This window comes from Muscardinus avellanarius (assembly GCF_963383645.1).
Source record: "Muscardinus avellanarius genome assembly, chromosome: 18".
Lineage (NCBI taxonomy): Eukaryota > Metazoa > Chordata > Mammalia > Rodentia > Gliridae > Muscardinus > Muscardinus avellanarius.
Genome location: NC_137804.1, coordinates 25519240 through 25538834, shown reverse-complemented (window position 1 = coordinate 25538834; position 19595 = coordinate 25519240). Strand labels below are relative to the sequence as shown.

General features: G+C 47.8%; 1 protein-coding gene across 2 annotated transcripts in view; it reads right to left on the bottom strand.

Moving 5' to 3' along the window:
- The window catches only part of IL17RD (interleukin 17 receptor D), a gene marked incomplete at both ends in the record, with an annotated part of 74933 nt that overhangs the window by 19012 nt on the left and 36326 nt on the right, over window positions 1-19595 (bottom strand). For both annotated transcript variants that reach the window (XM_080715196.1, XM_080715197.1), the window contains 2 exons: window positions 788-913; window positions 6324-6381. In XM_080715196.1, the coding sequence (XP_080571322.1) occupies window positions 788-913; window positions 6324-6381 (184 nt within the window). The remainder of the gene's footprint in view (window positions 1-787; window positions 914-6323; window positions 6382-19595) is intronic.

The window sequence follows — 19595 nt, the reverse complement described above, 5'->3', positions numbered from 1 at the left end:
AGGGGAGGCCTGCGCCTAGGTCCTGATGGCAATAGCTACTGGTCTTCCCTGAGAGCTCCCTCTGGGCATTGACCCTGTGTCCTCTAACCTCCAGGCAGTTCTCATCTCCACGTGATAGGGAAGCTGGAGTCCTTGAGGTTTAAATTCCTCTTGATTCTGTGTTCAAACCTAGCCTATGGAGATAAATGATCTCATAGTTTCTCAGAAAAACTAGACTTTTCCTGAAAAGTCACAAAATGTGCCAAGGCAGACCCACATGCCTGTGGCCACAGAGACCACTAGTGCTAGATGCCAAAGCCATTATGCCTTTGTATGGGCCTCGGGCTCTCCTGGCACTGCCACCCTCCAGCTGGTGCTGAGCCACGGAGAGGCTGAGGCCTGGGCGCCAGTTACCACTCACACGGGGCCGTTCCTCAACTCACATGGCTGTCGGTAACAGTCAAGGAACCGGGCGTGGTGGCGCACGCTTGTAATCCCAGCATTCGGGAGGCTGAGACTGGAGGATGGAGGTTCACGGACAGCCTCAGCCACTTAGTGAGGTCCTCCGCAACTTTGTGAGACCCTGCCTCAAAGTAAAGAATAAAAAATAGGGCAGGAGTTGTAGCTCAGAGGTCGAATGCCCCTGGGTTCCATCCCCAGACCCCCCCCCCTCAAAAAAAAAAAAAAGTCAAGGAAGAAAATGAAGAGCTGTGTGTAGCCAGCAAGTGTAGGCAACATCACATGTGGGACCTTGCCCCAGGGCCCCACACCCCAGCTCACCCTATGGACTTGGTGTTTGAACACTTACCAAGGGCACCTGGGGACCAAAGAATGGTGACTGCCACTTGGTCGTGACACGCGTACTGGCTGATCGTGATGTTCTGGGCATCAGCAATGACGTGCTTCCCCACAGGATTCAAGTAGGTGGTACAGTCTAGACAGTGGGAAGGTGAGAACAGTTACCTTTAAATTTTTATTTTCAAGTTCATCTCAGCGAATTACACAGATCATGTCAGAAGGTGGCCAAATCCATTTTTTAAGCCCAAATATGACAAGGCTGACTCTCGTTTGGGAAACTAGAAGATGTTGTAGAGGGATATATTTATAACATCACTAACGCTACATGCCCTGAGTTAAATTCCTGGGAAGTGCTAGGAGGGTCAGAGTGGTATGTGGCACTAACTATAATAACATCTTACCTAAATCAGTAATTATTTATATCAGGTCCAACCAATTTTCAGCATTAAAATGTGACTGGGAGCCGGGCGTGGTGGCACACGCTTGTAATCCCAGCATTCGGGAGGCTGAGACCTGGAGGATCGCGGTTCGCGGACAGCCTCAGCTACTCAGTGAGGCCCTCTGCAACTCAGTGAGACCCAGTTTCAAAATAAAGAATAAAAAAAAAAAAACTAGGGTAGGGGGTGTAGCTTGGAGGTCAAATGCCCCTGGGTTCCATCCCCAGACCCGCAAAAAAAAAAAAAAAAAAAAAAATGTGACTGGGAAGAAAGCATGCTAAATAATTTGGGGACTTGTTTGCTTTTAGGAAAAAAACCTAGAAGCCGAGTGAGTGGCAGGAAGGAGCTAACATTCGGCCATGAATCCCTAGGGGAGTGATTCACAGCCAGAATGCCACACACCTCAAAACCACCCGAGGTACCACTCATCGCTAAGTCACAGTGTGTGACCAGCATCTTCACAAGCAAAACTTGTTCTAAATGCTACATTTCATCAAATGCACACACCCCTCTAAGTCCAAAAGGCCCACACTGTCCCTGAGGTGAAGCCCACCTCCATCGCCGACCTCAGTGTGAGGACACTGCTCACTGCCGCCTGCCAAGGCTGCCACAACCTGCGAGCAGCTGCCGCCGGGTACTGCTAAACACACCTTGGAAGTCTGCAAGTTTCCGAAAAAGCTGCCAGAAGCTCCCAGGCAAAATTGGGGTGGGACTTCAGAGAGTGGCTGTGGGCTATTCTGGCCACTCTTGCCAGGAGAACCCCTGGCCATAACAGAAGAGAAAAACTTCATATTCATGCTGCCCCGTCTCTTTCTTTCTCGGCAATCCAACTCTTCTTGAATACCTTTTATGTTTCTATAGTAAGACTTGAGCCCAGGGGCATTCTACCTACCTCTGAACTATACTCCCAGCCCTTCTTATTTTTATTTGTTATTTATTTATTTATTTGCTTATTTTGGTGGTACTGGGGTTCCTGGAAACCCTTCTACCTCTGGACTACACTCCCAGACCTATTTTATATTTTTAAATTTGGAAACAGGGTCTCTTAAGTCAGCGAGGCTGGCCTTGAACCTGCGCAATCCTCCCGTCTCCGCCTCCCAAGCGCAGGGATTACAAGCGTGTGCCTCCACGCCTGGCTTATTTTTCCTTTTTAAACAAGGTCTTGCTCGGTTGCTGAGGCTGGCTTCGAATCTGCAATGTTCTTGCCTTAGCCTCCCAAGTTCTGGGATTACAGGCACGACCACCACACCCAACTTTTGGATACTTATTTTTAGTATCTGCTGCAAAGGTCTTTGCTTCATCAAAAGTCTAAACCTGCCTGTTACTCTGCTGAAGCCAGGGGGCTTCTCTTTGGAGTGAAATATTCTGAAGCATTTTCTAAGAAACTCAGTGAGGCTCTGCCCTTTTCCCTCTGTAAACTGCATTATACATTCCCATTTTTAACTAAAAATGTTCACTGGAGACACATGAAAGCCATGAAGGAATATAATATGAAGAATGAACAAGTCATCCATATTCTTACCACTAGGAGGTAACTGCTAGTGTGTGTGTGTTGTGTGTGTGTGTGTGTGTGTGTGTGTGTGTGTGTGTGTTTGAGAAAGAGAGAGAGAGAGAGAGAAAGAGAGAGAGAGAGAGAGAGAGACAGACAGACAGACAGACAGACACTAGGGATTGAATCTAGGACCATTCTACCTCTGAGCTACATTCCCAGCCCTATTATCTATCATCCATCCATCCATCCATCCATCCATCCATCCATCCATCCATCCATCCATCTATCTATCTAAACATGGTCTAAGTTGCCAAGATTGGCCTCAAGCCTGTCATCCGCCTGTCGCAGCTTCTGAGGTACCGGGATTGCAGGCCTGCACCACTGTGCCCAGCTGAATTGCTTGTTCATCTAATGGATACCCTCACAAGCCTTTTAGCATGCACATAATACTTTTCCTTTTTCAAAATTTTATGTTTTGTTTTTTTTGTTGTTGTTCTGAGGATTGAATTCAGGGGCATTCTACTTCTAAGCTATACATACCCTCAGCTTTTTTAACTTGGAAACAGGCTCTCGTGTTGCTGGGGATCTTGTTAAATTGCTGAGGCTGGCTTCAAGTCCTGTTTCAGCCTCCCAAGTACTGAGATGACAGTACTCAAATTTCACTGAAGTATAACACCCATACACTGAACTGCACCTCACACATTGGAAACCCTTCCTTCTCTAACTATATTAGGTGAACTTCCTTCTCAAAACTCCATCAGCCTAAAAAAATATCACCTGGTTTTTGTTTTTATTTTTTTGGTACTGGGGATTGAACCCAGGGGCATTCAACCTCTGAGCATCTGGTTTAATACCTACATTATACAAATGATAAAACTGTAGCCAGGAGAGATCAGCTAGGTGACTTTAAGACCAGCCCAGGAGCAGGACCAAGAGAAGCAGCCACCAAGGACTCCCCGTGGCTCTGGGCACTCTACCATCTATGGTTACTGGTGTAAACTCTGACTCTGAGGAGTTCAATCTGCAAACATCTTGACTGAGACCAGCTTCCCAATAGAGAAGGAAAAAAAGATCCTATCACACTCCCAGTATTTTCATTTGCTGAGGTCTATCAGGAACTTCAGCTCTGAAAAGATGCACAAACGAGAGCCAATAGTGGTTTTCTCTTTGTTTGTTCCTAGTGCTGAAATTAACACTATGGGTTTCTGTAAATTCAATTATGCAAGCTGAAAGCCCAAGAATTAAGAAAACTTATTACAACCTACTCAAGCATACCATCTCAGAGCCTAAAGAAGCATGGAATGCAGAAATAAAGGAGAGGCAACGAGACTGGTGAAATCCTGTTATGACTTAATAGATATCTTTATTCTTTGTAACACTGACCCAAAAAATTAGAAAAATAAGATTATGTAAAGTAGTAGTTTTGGTGAAAACTTGGTAACTGGTTCTTGGCTCTTTCAAACATAAACTCGTAACCAATCTGCTGAGCGCTAGCAGAAACTTCCTTATGGAAGAGAAAAGTACCTTTTTTAATAGAAAACACTGAGTTTTGTTTTTTGTTTGGTTTTGGTTTGCTTGGTTTTTCTTAAACATGGCCTGCATCTAATTATTAGTAAGTCTAAAGTTTTGGATTCTGGTTACAAAAAAACTTTATGGCCATTTATAACATTTTGCCAAAATGCAACCAAGCCCCAAACATCTCAGAACGCAATGTGAGCTGTGAATTAAATTCTAATTAAATGCTGAAGAATTAAGAAAAAAAAATAATGACAAAGAGGCATATATGCATGTGGGCCAAAAATTTGGTACAGTGAAGAAAACAATAAGATACTTTCAAGTTTTACAGGTACAGATCCTTTTTCACAAAACCCGTATTAAATTAAAGAGGCAAATGCTTGTTTGCAGCTGACCGGAAAATTTTGAACTTTTGAATGTAATACAAGATCCGCTAGGACCAAGAGCATATATCAGAAATTAACTTTCTAACTCAAAGAAAGATCTGTTGCACATGTCTTTAATTAGCTGAACTAAGTAAATCTTAGTTTGGACTTGCACATCTTTTGTTACCATCACAACATTTAACCAGAGCAGCACACACCACTAACACAAAATGCCTGACTTCCAAGTCAAAGTCCTCATGGGTTAGCTTCGAATTACCCACGCCAGTAACTGTGGGCATGAATTTGACACACATATTTATATCTTAAAATTTCTAGATTGTATCCATGACCTCAAATCCTCTGCTTTCGCGCTGATTATTCCAGAGGCCTCTGTGTGAACCAAACTCCTTTCTGACACACTGATTCACAGCCTCTTCCAAGGGATGAGTCAGATGTCAAGAGTCACCAATTATGAGTCAAGCTCTCTCATTTTTATGCACGAATTGTGGTTCATAAGGATATAAAGTTCACAATTATATATAACCACCTTCTTATAAATGAAAGCAGTTGCATATAGGGGCTCTTATGTGCTTAGTCAGAAAAGGCGCCCTCACTCTGCCCTTAGAAAACAATTTAGCCAGAAAAAAAAAGCCACCCTTGTTAGGAACAAGAGGGAAATGGTGCTTTCATTTACTCTCTGTTGAACAGACTTCTAATATTAACAGACAGCATTTACCGAGAAGAAAACTCTTATTTTATCTTATTTTATTTTATTGAGACTAAACAGAGCCTCACATATGCCAGGCAAAAGCTGTGCCTCTGAGTTACATCCCCAGCCCACTAATCTTTATTTTATATGAGCACACTGAAGCGTGGGTGAAGTCAAGTCTTCTTCAAACAGCTGACAGGTAAGAAACTAAGGTTGATCCATAGGTCTGGGTCAGAGGTGGCCAACTAGAGGCCGCTGGCCAGTCTGAGACCGGCCATTTCATGTTTGTGCATTTTCAAAATAAATGCCAATATTTAAACATGTTCACCAAAAAAAAAAAAAAAAAAAAAGAAGAAGAAAAAAGATGTCGCACTATCCTTGCAAACCACATCTGGCTACACTCAGTGGGAATTCCTCAAGACCACAATGAACTGGAATTAAGAGTCAGTGTCAGCCAGGCGTGGTGGTACACACTTGCAATCCCAGTACTTGGGAAGTCGAGACAGTAGAATCACAGGTTCATAGCAAGTCTCAGCAACCTAACAAGGACCTCCACAACTTAGTGAGGCCCTGTTTCAAAATAAAAATACAAAAGGAAATAGGACCAGGAGTGTAGCTCAGAGGTAGAATCCCCCTGGGTTCAGTCCCCACTACCAAAAAAAGAAGTCAGTGCCCCCTCTGGACCAGTTACAGCTACCCTGTTTGCCATCGTCCCAACCTTTCCCTGGTAGCTTCGCTCCTTTGTCCCCTACTAAGTCCTGTCGGCATCTGCACTTGTTCTCAAAAGCATGGCTATGTCTTGGAGGAACTGGGGAAGGTCTTCACACACAACTTGACACGACCTGTTCATGTTCCCAAATGCTTTGGTGGTCTAATGGGGACTGAGTTGTTTTTGCTGTTGACAAACTTAACCGGGTTCAGGACTTCCTCAGCCCTAGGACCTGCAGTGTCCTAGACTGAATACAACTATATGCCCCGTGGATGACAGAGGGAGGGGCTCCCGAAGGGTGGTCAAGCCCCTTACTTACTGTCGTATCTGAAGGTGATGTTGTGCAGGCCGCTGTTTCTGCTTGCTGGCCCCACTCCCTGTGGGTAAACAAGAGAATATGAAGCAGAGTGAAGCCAATGTGCTTTCCCAGCACAGAGCCCCGCGGAGTCTACACGCAGGCAGCGCTGCAGAGACTCGGGGTCCTGCCAGTCCCCAAGCATCGCCCCGCTCTTTCCACCCGCCCCATGACACCCCAGCTGCCAGACACACTCCAGCTCAAGAGATTCCCAACTGCCGGGCCACAGGGATCATGGCACTCATTTCCCTCAAGACAATAGAAGCAGGTTGTTCTATTTTAGGGGCTAAATAATTTATTAATAGTAAAATTGGGAGACAGACCAGGGCTGCCAGCTGGAGTTCTTCCAGTTGGATCCACTTTGAGCACTGACTGGTTGTAAAATTCGCCTACCAGACACCCTCATCTGAAAGCTCTATTAAGCCAAGACAGATAGGCAATTCCTCAAGTCTAAGGAAACCAGCTTCTCATTCCAAAACCAGGAATAAGTAGGGGAATAGGCTGTTACTTTTAATGAGGAAATTCTTCACTGCATCTATACCTATGCTTGGAATACACAGGGTGGGTCATAAAAGAAAAAAGACCTTAAAAGGTCTAACTCTTAACTCTGGGCGATGTGGCCATTAGCCATCTGCACTCTTAATAGCAGGGCTAACAACTCCACCAGAGTTCCCACTTTAATTACAGCAGCCGCAGAGGGAGCACGGGAATCCTCCCGCCGACCCTGCCTTTTCCCAGCCCACCGTTCGCCCATCATGGGAAAGGGCAGCCACAGATCTCCCGACTGGTCTAACTGTTTCTCTAATAATCTGCAAATGTGCCGTTCAGCATTAATGGCAGAATTCTCCAAAACACGTTAATTCTCAAGTGCTAAACGATGGGAAAATATTCTAACCACACAGCTAAAGTTTCCACTTAACAAGGAGGACGTGGGGGAAAACCATATGCTGGCAGCCTGATATTTAACAGGCAACTGTTACACTAAGACACAAAGTGGAGAACACTTCTGAGGGGCCCAGGCTCTCAGGCCACAGCCCATCGCATATGCGACAGGCATGTTCACGCTGCTTATCCTGAAGCCAGGCACGCCCACTGAAACTGTATCCCCGAGCTCAGATATACACAGACCTTGGGAAAGAAAGCACAGCTGTGTAGAGAGGGAGGGACACACACACACGCGCGCACACACGCGCGCGCACCTCTAAAGCGAGAAACAAGCGCTAACACCACAGAACATCACTGGACACGGAGCCCTAGCCCCCAATCTGGAGGCTCCCCTTCTTCCTGATCTCTTTCTTCCCCAGCTTCCTCCTCCCGCCTTTTCTTCCCCACATATATAATACTCCAGAACTCCTCACCTTAAATTGAAACTTTGAAAAATGCCGTTAAAAACAAAAACAAACAAACAAAACGCCAGACAGCAGGGGCCTGTGTGACAACCAGACAACAGACCAGACAGGAGATAATCCAATCCCTTCCACCCTTTGGGAATGCCAGCCTCAAGGCCACCAAACCATAGCCTTCTTTTCCCTACAAAGCCCCAGGACATAAACTGACTCTCTTCAAGCTGTCAGACATGCTAGGTGTAGTGATAAGCAAAACGGGCCACCACCTCTGCTCCTTGAAGCAAAACAGCAGGAAAAGAGAAACTGGATGCAGACAAACCTCAAAGCACACAGTGGCCCTCTTACAGCAAGGAGGTGTACAGAGCTGAGGTACACGAGCCAGCCACAGCCAGGCATGGTGGCACACACCAGCTACTCAGGAGGCTGAGGCAGGGAGATGGCAATTTCCAGACCAGCCTGGGCAATTTAGGGAGAACTTGTCTCAAAACAAAACATAAAAAGGGGTGGGGATGTAGCTCAAGGGTCGAGTGCCCCAATATTGGGAAAAAAAATAGCGATAGAGAAATAAATAACACACGGAATGCCACAAGGCGGCCCTTGAATAAACATGAGTGAAGCGTAAGGACGATAAGTGCTGGAGGCTTAAAAGGCAGAAGGAAAACCGTGAGAATGACGAGGAAAACAGCAACATCATGCGAGAGAAAGAAAAATGTAATCCTCAATCCTCTAACCCTAAGATGGAGACAAGGAAAAATCACTTTCTTAGTCCGAGTCTCCTCACTGTCTGGCCAGCCTTCCTTCCTTTCTAGAATGCATGTGGCTTTCTCTGGGAGGGGGTTTGAGGAGGACCATTTGAAGCCACAGAGGAGTCAAATCTCAAAAATCACATTCTATTAAATAGCGCGTTTTAAGGTACAAAGCAACTCTGGTGACCAGTCGCCTTCTAGTAGGACACAGTCCGCTCTTCCTTTTGTTCTGCTTCCCCTCTGTTTCTTTTTTTTTTTTTTTTTTTTGTGTGTGTGTGTGTGTGTGTGTGTGTGTGTGTGTGTGTGATACTGGGAAGGAACCCAGGGGCTTTTCTATGTCCAGGCTATCCTCCCAGACCTATTTTATACTTTATTTGGAAACAGGGTCTCACTATGTTACTGAGAGCCTAAGTAGCTGAGGCTGGCTTTGAACCTGTGCGATCCTCCTGTCTCAGCCTCCGAAGCACTGGGATTGCAAGTGTGCGCCACCACGCCCAGCTTCCCCTCTATTTCTTTTACAGCATGGTTTCCTACTGTTTGTTCATGGAAATTGAACCCAGGGCCTCCCAAACACTAGGCAAGTGCTCTGCCACTGAGCTATACCCTAGCCCTTTTCATCATGCTAAGTTCCCAGGCTGGCCTTGAACCTGTAACCCTCCTGCCTCAGGCTCCTGAGTAGCTTACAGGTATGCATTACTGCACCTGGTGGTGGCATGTTTTTAACAGATATTTACTGGGCACTTGCGATGGCTAATGCATTGTGGGAAGGAGCCCCACACAGCGGTATGGGCTATAAGTGCATGCAAACACCTTAATCTCTCTGAATAATGTCCCTGTGGTATATGTAGAGCTCGTGGGTTAGTGGAGGCCCAGGGAGCTCACCTTAGACAGCAGGCTTGCATGTAGCGTACATTCACTTCTCCCTGCACATTCCAGCTTCTCCCAAGTCCTACAAGGGCAGGGCATTCAGTACAAATCAGACCCAGGTCGTGACCTCGAGGAGCTTTTGACCATCAAAGTGAGCTCTAAACATGTGTGTCTACCCTCACCCCCTGCTCCCAGCTCCATGCTGGCTCCGTGCCCTCTAGACCATCCCTGATGTGGCCCCTGCCTGTCTTCCCAGCTACTGCCTTCCCCATCCTCAAAACTCAAGTCCTGCAGCTCCATTCAGCACACATCTTCAGGTCTCCTGCATTCCCAGAAGCCCCTGCTCTTCTACTCACCTCCCCAGGAACCCCTTCCCATCACCCAGGTCCTGCCCCCTGGGGGGCTGCTGGTCTCCATCTAGCCCCCATCACACTGTGTTCCTGACACTTGAGTCCACCTGCATTTGCTTCAGGGGAACAGAGTAATTCATCCCATGATTCCTAGCATGGCACTTCTTTGGATATAAATGTGAAATTGAGGAGATAGAAAGGAAATAGGCAGATAGGGAAAAGGCCTCCGTAGGAAAAGCCAATTTCCTGAGTTTCCTGAGGGGCGACAAATACCTGAAATTCCAAAGGCTCAGAGATAAGAAGGCCAGAGCTTCACAAAGCCATCTGTTTACTAATCAACAAACCCACCCAGCAAATTTGACATTCCTGAAAGGAGACCCTTCAAAGGACTTGCAAATACCCTATGCAAATCCTGAGAGCTGCTTCCCAGAATTCCCAAAAGTCACCCTAACCAAAGCGGTCTTGCAAGCGGTGGACAATGACCTTTAGGGATCAGCAATGGGGCTTTCCCTCTCGGGACCCCCTCCCCTTTTGGTTTGGGGAACTGTTCTCTCTCTCTCTCTCTCTCTCTCTCTCTCTCTCTCGCAGGTCGTGTTGGCCCTGAGAGAAGGCAGAGTGCATCTGAAGGCACGTGGCTTGGGTGACTCTCAAGTAGTGACCTAAAGGCCTCTGCTGGACATCAAGGCTGACCAGGCCCCTAGGGTGACCTGCACCTCTTTTCTGGCAGATCACGTGGACTCTGGGAGAAAGTAGTTTGCAACTGATGGGCACTTGGCTCGGGCGACACTCGGGTAGTGACCCTGAAGGCAGCTACTGGACCCCGGAGTTCCAACCGCCCCTATGGGGTGTTCGGCCACTTTTCTCTATTCCCTTCTGGCAGATCGCGTGGACTCTGGAAGAAAGCAGCCTGCACCTGAAGGCAATTCGGCTTGGGCTACTCTCAAGTATTGTCCTGAAGGCAGCTGCTGGACCCAGAGTTCCAGCCCCTTTGGGGGTGTTCAGCCACCCTTCCCCCCATTCCCCGCTGCTTCCAATAAACCTTTTACTCCCCTTCCTGAGGTCTGCGGGTGTCATTCTTCACTCACCGTAGACAAGAACCCGGTAAGGAAACATTGAGTTCCTTCAAGAGGGAACTCCATTTCATCTCGAGGAAACGCCAGGTTTCCTCTCAAGAAACCCCCGTTTCAAAATGGTGATTCTAATTCCATAGAAAATCAGAGACTGTAAGACCCTGTGACCACCCAAGCCTGGTCATGAGCTGAAAAGCAAGAGATGCCATTCCAGGTACCAGTTCTCGCCTGCACTTTAAAGCCCTCTGCTCCCAAAGTCCTGCAGTGCACAGCTGTTCAGCGTGTGCATCACAGGGCCTGGGCAGGGCTGACCTCAGCTCCTGCTAAATAATGCTTCAGCTGCTGCAGAGCCTCCAGAAGCCATCTCAGAAGCAATATGCCAGGCTGGTCCTCAGAACCCTTCCGCCTCCTTTAGATTTTGCGATCAAGAGAAATGACAGTCTTCCAAACATGCCCATGTCCTATTCCTGGAACTTATGACCATGTTATTTTGCATAGCCAACAGGACTGCACAAATGTGATGAAGTTTAAGGATATTGAAATGGGAGAATATTCTGGATGAGCCAGGTTACCTACAGTTAGTTGGGTCCGACAGAATCACACTGAAGGGTCAGTGACAAAGAAGGAGATTTGATAGTAGAAACAGGAGAGGAGAGGGAGAAGGGAAGAGGGGAATAGGAGGAGAGGGAAAGGAGAGAGAAAGAGAGATTGATTTGGGCAAGGCGGCCAGATTGGAATCTACTATACTTCTGGAATATACTAAACTTCTGATTTTGAAGATAGGAGAGGAAGAAGCTGGAGTCAAAGCGTGTAACAAACGCCTCTGGAGGATGGGAAAGGCACGTAAGGATTCTCCTGCGTAGTGTCCAGAGGAACCAGCCCTGCTGATACTTTGATTTCAGTAGCTCAAGACCCAAAATAAGGATGACAAAGTCTTTGTCACTTTGAGCCATTAGGCTTATGGTAATTTTTTACAGTAGCAACTGAAAGTTTATATACACTTATCTTGCAGCTGCAGTATTGATGAATGGGCCCCCACTGTTATACCATGGCACATGGTCTTCATTCCCATCCCACACTTAGAACAGAGCTCTTGCCACTGTGCCCTGGCTTCAGGCAGACACAGGTCAGAGCTGCTGCTTGTGGTTCTGCCGTCCTAACCAGGCTTCCACCAGCTGACCTGGAATTTATCTGTTAGAAAGGCTGGGCCAGGTGTGGTGGTATATATCATAACCCCAGGACTTGGTAGGCTGAGACGGGATGGCAGGTTTGAGACCAGCCTCTGCAAACTAATGAGGCCCTCAGCAACTTAGTGAGACCTTGTTTCAAAATAAAAAATTTTAGCCGGGCGTGGTGGCACACGCTTGTAATCCCTGTGCTTGGGAGGCAGAGACAGGAGGATCTCGCTGGCTTAAGAGACCCTGTTTTCACATAAAAAAGTTAAAAAATAGGTCTGGGAGTGTAGCCCATGGGAGTGTATCCCGGAGGTTAGAAGGGCTTCCAGGAACCCCAGTACCACAAAAAAAAAAAAAAAAAAAAAAAAAAAAATTTAAGGTCTAGAAGGTGTGGCTCAGAGGTAGAATGCCCCTGGGCTCAATCCCCAACGGGTGCGGGATTGATTGACTGATTCTGATTGGAGGGTTAAAACAACACATGTTTAAATCACCCACTGGGTGACCTTGGGCAAATCTATCAACCTCCTTGAGCTACACAGAGTCTGTGGGGACTACACGAGATGATAGACATCAAGTGCTCAGCATAGCATCTGACTCGTAATGACTCAAAAACGTTTATGCCATCCTTCCCAACAAGGTTCTTGCCTTGTCAACAGGTTAGAGCTGAGCTGCAGGGCAGGTAATAAGTGGCATCTGTCTCCAGCTTGTGACAGACAGGTCAGGGAAGGTGGCAGCAAGTCTGCAAGGCGGCAGAACTGACCACCAGGCTAAGCAATGTGTCTGGCTGTCGGTGGTGAGGGGGACTGGGTGGTACAGTAACTACACCTTTGAAAATGGGCAGGTTGGAGTGGGGAGGAGAGGTTGAAGACACAGTGGACTGAAGAGCAGACCCCTAAGACCCCTGCCTCACCATCTTGGTCCTGGTGCATGGTCAGCCTCTGATAAGTAATTGTTTTCTGCCTAAGTAAGTGAATGCATAGCTGGGCATGGTGGCACACGCGTGTAATCCGACTTAGGAGACTGAGACAGGAGGGAGGACTACAGGTCCATGACCAGCCTCAGCTACTTAGTGAGGCCCTGCACAACTTAATGAGATCTTGTTTCAAAATAAAGAATATAAAATAGGGCTAGGGTATAGCTCAGAGGTAGAATGGCCCTGGGTTCAATCCCCAGTATGGGGGGAGGGGGGCGCATGATTAAGCCAGGTAAGACACACAAGGACCGGTGTGCTTGGTATCCCTTTTGGTATTCCTCGGTGGTTTATGGGCTTGGAATCAGGGCCCACACCAAGAGAAAATAGATAAGGCCAGTTACAAAGCGCCAACAGCTCTGTTCTTCAGGAAACAATCCCCAGCTGTTAGCTACCACACCGGTTTTGATATTTAATGAGCTGACAATTAGAAATACTTGTTTGTTGCCTGTTACTTGAAACCTATAAATGCCAGTGCCGTGGCCTCAGGGTGCCACATTCTTAGTTAATTAACCGCCCCCATTTGCTCTGCTAACGGTACCTTTTAATTTGTTCCAAAGGGAACTAAGAAGCTGGAACTCGCTAGGAAATTCCTTTGGTCGGTGCTGTATGGTAAGCAGAGACAGAGGCAGCCAATGGGAACATAATGGAGAAAACATCTTTCACTCAGGAAGGGTGGGGGGAGGATAGCTCTTAAGTGCTCTAAAGGATTAAAATTCAAAAGGTAAAAACCCATACCATGCTTCAGCCATATGGTGAGAAGCTATGGCAGGCTTGGACTGGGGCAGAGTGTCCCACAGAGAGGCCAAGAGCAGCCATGGAGGGGAGGGGCGGCTGCACACCAGCTCCCGAGGAGTCCGAGCCCCCTGAAGACACCAGCTTCCCAGGGCAACATTTCCAACCCAGCTCCATCCCAGTTTAACTGCCACACTGGAAAAATGTACTCTGAAAAGGTCTACGCTGTACACCTGGCGCTCCCTTTCCCAATGGAAGGCAGACCAAGTGGTGAGGTCTAGAGGAACGGCATCCACCCACAGCCAGGTGTGATGGTGCACACCTGTGATCCCAGGACCAACCGGAGGACAGCGGGTTCACAGCCAGCCCCAGCCCCTTAGCAAGACCCTTCACAACTTAGTGAGACTGTTTCAAAATAGAAACTAAAATAGGGCTGGGGTGTGGCTCAGAGGCAGAATGCCCCTGGGTTTAATCCCCAGTATCCCACCCCATGATCCAGACACACAAGGTACATATAGTTACGCTTAAAACTGAAGCCAACTCGTACTCTTTGTTGTCCATAACACTTCCTCCGTCTCAGGTTTCCACTGTGGGACTTAAAATGGGCAGCAGGACAGCACCTCTGCCTCTGACCAGTGGAGCTGGGATGGGCAAGAGGAGGCCGAATACACGGTCATGTGACTCTGTGCTGGCTGAGATGGTTTCATAAACAAAAATAGATCCCACTCACTTCAGTTCAAACCTTTAACTACAAAAAATAAATAAATAAATAAATAAGCAAGAAAAAAAAAAAGAGTCAGCAAAGGCAAAGAAGCCCCAGGTGATGTAAGCCGAGGAGAATGCTGGCGAATCCAAAACACAAGGAAAATAAATCACAAAGCCAGCCCGCGCCTGGATCTATTCAAGATCTATTCCCTCCGCATTCCTGGGAGCTGTTCTCTCTGGCCCTCCCTCTAGATGCAACCCACCTCAGAAACAGGATGCCAGCAGTCAGGCGGGGGAGGAGGGTCCTGGGCGGCTAGCTGGAGCATGAGCTCTGGGGGAGTGCCACAGGGTTTCCACCCGCAATCACCCCGTCGGCCCCCAAAGGCCCCCGGGGATCTTACGCTAATTAAAGAGATTTGCTTGGGGAGGTAGGAAATCACTAGTCCAAAGAGTGGTCTGTGCACCAGACCAAAGCCGTAATCATGATTCATCTCTGACATGTTGCTAATCAGCACACACATGTTCCTAATTTCATGCTCCCCAAAGGGGAGCCGAAGGGGGACAATTGTTTCTGAGCTCTAACATGGAGCTACCCATGCCAAGTTACCATGTGTCCTCCTTATCAAATCGAAGCCTCCAGCTTTCACCCAGGCTTTTTTTCCTCAGCCCACCCCCTCTCTCAATCCATCCACCCAAGATAAAAATGTGCAGAGACATTTATACGAGATGATTCTCAGATAACAATTTCTCTAAATGATGATGCCTGATCTGGAGCTTAATGTGTTTTAAAGTGTCCTGCCTAGCTGGGCATGGTATCCCATGCTTGTAATACCAGTACTTGGGAGACTGAGACAGGAGGACCGCAGGTTCATGGACAGCTTCAACTAATTATTGAGGCCCGATACAACTTAGGCTCTGTTTCCAAATAAAAAATTAAAAAATAGGGCTTGGTGGCAGAAGGCCTCTGAGTTCCATCCCCAGTATCACAAAAAATTAAATAAATAAATAAATGAATAAATAAAAAATAAAAATGTCAGCCAGGCGTGGTGGCGCGCGCTTGTAATCCCCGCTCTTGGGAGGTGAAGACAGGAGGATTGTGCAGGTTCGAAGCCAGCCTTGCTGGCTTAAGAGACCCTGTTTCCAAATAAAAATATAAAATAGGTCTGGGAGTGTAGCCCGGAGGTAGAAGGGTTCCATCCCCAGTACCACCAAATAAATAAATAATAAATAAGAGTGTCCTTACTATGTCCTAACTTTAGGATTGTTTGTACAGGAACATACCTGTGCAGTTAAAGCCCAACATACACATTTGCACACAAACACACACAAGCTGACTCTCTTCCAGTTTTTAAAAGCAAAGCAAAACAAAGCTTACAACCTCTCCAGGCTTGGTGTGCACCCCTGTAATTCCAGCACTTGGGAGGTTGAGACTAGAGGATTCAGGTTTGAGGCCAACCTCAGCAATTTAGTGAGGCTCTGTTCCATGTAACTCAGAGGCAGAATGCCCCTGGGTTTAATCTCCAGCAACACACACACACACACACACACACACACACACACACACACACACACCTCACAGCCACCTTGGTTTTCACAAAGCAAAAGCCCAAGTATCTCCTTTAATAATTGTGTTCTCCCGTGGCTCTGATACTCACAAATAGACAGGATTGTTCCATTTTTCCAGTTCTGAAAACGTTCAAGGCAAGCTATAAAACATGCATCTGAATGGAGGGCCAGACCTTTCCCTCTGTTCACACCACCCCTCCACTCAAATGAGAACCGCATGTTGGAGAACCAGCATCTTTAAGGTAACAGCCTCACTGTAGTTTAAAGAACATACACAGACAGAGATTAACTGGTTTTCTGTAAACACTGGTACAAAGAAGCAGCAAAACAACCAACCACCCAAATACCCTCCCAAATCAGCTACTGGCTCACTCTCACTGTGAAAGCAACAAAGGCCTCCCTCCAGAAGGCCCAGGAAGTCTCTTCCTACAGGGCAAAACAGTGATTAGACAATAGAGGAAAACTTAAAGCTATCCACATGATTGTTATGCCTAAGCTGAGAGGAAGCGTTCTGCTCGGAACACAACTACTAAGAAAAAGCCCTGGGACCACACAGGGAGTGGTGCCACGGGATCGTGCCCACTTCAAATATCGTCTCTGAAGGCCGGAGTCTCCAAATGCGTGTCACATCTGGAATTCTGCTTCTACAGCACAAATGCTTGCAGAAATGGGGGGCTGTGACGTTGCCATGGGGACCCAGCCCTCTGCATCCCGCAGGTCCCCAGCATGCCCCGCACGTGTGCTCCTCCAAGGTGGACTTCTTACATTTGGAAACTCTGGAAGGCTGCCCCTTTTTTAGGTGTTGGTGTGAATTGAAATATTACAGGATGTGTTAGAAAACAAGATGACACGTTCTGTCAGACGATTAAGTCTGTCCACATGGTGGTCTTGGACAGAAAAAAAAAATTGGGAAGGAGCAAGTCAACATTAGACCCTTTTCCAAAATGTGTGGCTCCCCTTCCTTTTTTCTAGGAGGGAGACAGGCTCCCTTTTCAATCTCTCTTGTTCTGGAGCTACACAAATACGAGTGAGTCCACCTGTGCTCACGCTGCCCACCACCGGACTCACGGGAGGACCCCAGGCGAAGGCCCAACTCCCCTTGCTCTGGCCTTGGGGGAGCTGAGTCTCTAATCCTACCTCTGCAGGGCCACTGGTCAAAGGGGTCTTCACTGTGTGTGTGTGTGTGTGTGTGTGTGTGCGCGCGCGCGCGCACGTGCACGTGCACGTGCAAGCATGCATGCATGCACAGTACCTGGGGCAGAACCCAGGGGCTTTCTACCTCTGGGCTACACTCCAAGACCTATTTTGTTTTATTTGGAAACATGGTCTCAATAAGTTGCTGAGAGCCTCACTAAATAGCTGAGGCTGGCTTCGAACCTGCGCAATCCTCCTGTCTCAGCCTCCCAAGTGCGGGGATTCAAGCATGCATCACCACGCCCGACTGGGTCTTCACTTTTAATTATTGATGCTCCTACTGTTATTAAGATGGAAGGAATTCTGGAACACCTTGGGAAAATACTGTGAAAACCATTCTTGACCTAATTTTGCACAGGAACACTAAAATTTCAGAAGGGTCTCAGCACTGCATATAAGGCCACCCAAGAGCCTCTAAGGAGTTCGTAGGCCCCAGGTCTAACGCCATATTAGACAACAGAAATCCAGAGACTCTCCTTGGAATGAGATGCAAACCCTCTAAAAGCCCCCAGGTGTGTATCAGACACCACCCCCTATGCACACATACACGGTATCCACACAGATAGCACGATTCCTCCTTGGGTGTCCTATCACTCCTCATCCTGCCACATTCTCACCTCCCCAGAACCCCAGCTGCCTCAAAACCTCGCCTCTCCTCCCCCCAGGAGCATTCTCCCACAATTTCTATCTAGCATTTCCCATCTAAAGCCAGAATGACCCTTCTAATATGTATCTGCCTCTTTGAGGTCTGGCCTTTCCCAGACAGTTTCCTAGGGGATAGGGAGGAACTGTGCCAGCCCAGGGGTGAAGCAACAGTCACAAGGCCCCAGTGGGCAGAAGGGGGAATGTCTCAGGCCTCCAGGCTTGCCTCCTTGCCCAGCTCTGGGGTAAGATACTTAACCACAGCCGGACTTCCTAATCAGACTGTTTCTATCTCTGGGTGCTACATCCTGGAATGTGTGTCTGAGCTTCAGCCAGGGTTCAGGAGTGTGTGTGTGTGTGTGTGTGTGTGTGTGTGTGTGTGTGTGTGTGTGTGTGTGTGTGTGTGATAGAGAGAGAGAGAGAGAGAGAGAGAGAGAGAGAGAGAGAGAGAGAGAGAGAGAGAGAGAGAGAGAGAATATGAGCACGCCTGCCAGTGCACACCCAGCCACATGGGGGAAAAAAGCACCAGGAAGCCAGCAGCCGGGGTCCAGGTGTTAACACTTAGCGCATCCTGCCCAGCCCCCTCCAGCTGGAAGCTGGCCGCCTGGGAGCCCGACACAGCAATTAGGCCCTTCCCGGGCCGGGCGCCTTTGTCCCCTGGCTAACATCATTAGTGTCTGACTTCCTGTGCACAACAGGGCCTCCTGGGGGGCAATCGTGGGCTGACCCGGGCAGGGCATTAGACTTCCTTTGTCAAAGACCCTCAAATGTTAACAAGCATGTGAACAAGCTTCTCCTCGCCCCCCCCTCTCCGGCCCCCGCAGCCCACCACTCTCAGGGCAATTCATGAAAATCTAGGTTCTTCTCCAGCTGGGGGTTCTGAGTTACTGGACAGAAATCCCAGGTCTCGATGGGGAGGGAGCGAAGCCTCCAGCAGGACGGGTGTCGGGCCTGATTTCCCAGAGCCGTCCTGCTGAGAGCACGCAGCTCATTTGTTGAGCACCCGATTGCTAGCGCTGTACCACTTGCCCTGCATTAACAAGTGGACACGAGGGGTGAAGGCATTCAGCCACGGCGTCCTAGGTCATTCACACCCAGTCCAGAGCCCCCCCTCCACACAGGGACACTCCAGCCACAGGAGGGTCTCAAGATGTCAGGGCTCTGAAGGTTTGGCTAATACCCGATAGCTTCCAGACAAACACTGGTCAGATCTGAAAATGGGGTGCACGTGAGTTGCTATTTAGCAGTAACCCTATCATACCCATTCCTCTCTAAGTAACTACCCACCAGAACCAAAAATCACTACAACTCTTCCCACAGAGTTGCAGCTTTTTACTTTTACTGTGAGAATTGATGAGACCTGTGGTGCACGTTTGCAGAGCATTTCTGGAGGCTCCTAGATTCCCAAAACCCACCCAGCCCTTCACCCGACTTCCAAGAGTCCTGCTCGTCCTCAGTAGCTCTGTAGCCCAACACTGACCATGTCTGCTGAATGAAACAGAGTGGCTTTTTACCTCGGTACCAAAAATCAAAATTCAAATGGAGGAGGGAAGTGGGTGGAGATAAAATCTCAGTTTAACTAGAACTCCATGACAGGTGTAGTGGTGAATATGCCTGTAATGCCAATACTTAGGAGGCTGAGACAGGAGAATCTGGGTTCAAGACCAGCCTCAGCTACTTAGTGAGACTCTCAGCAACCTAGAGAGACCTTGCTTCAAAACAAAAATAAAAAAGGGCTGGAGGTATAGCTTGGAGGTAGAATTCCCCTGGGCTCAATCACCAGTACTATAATAATAATGATTATTATTATTTTATTATTGTTATTATTATTATAAGAAGAAGAAGAAGAGGAGGAGGAGGAGGAGGAAGA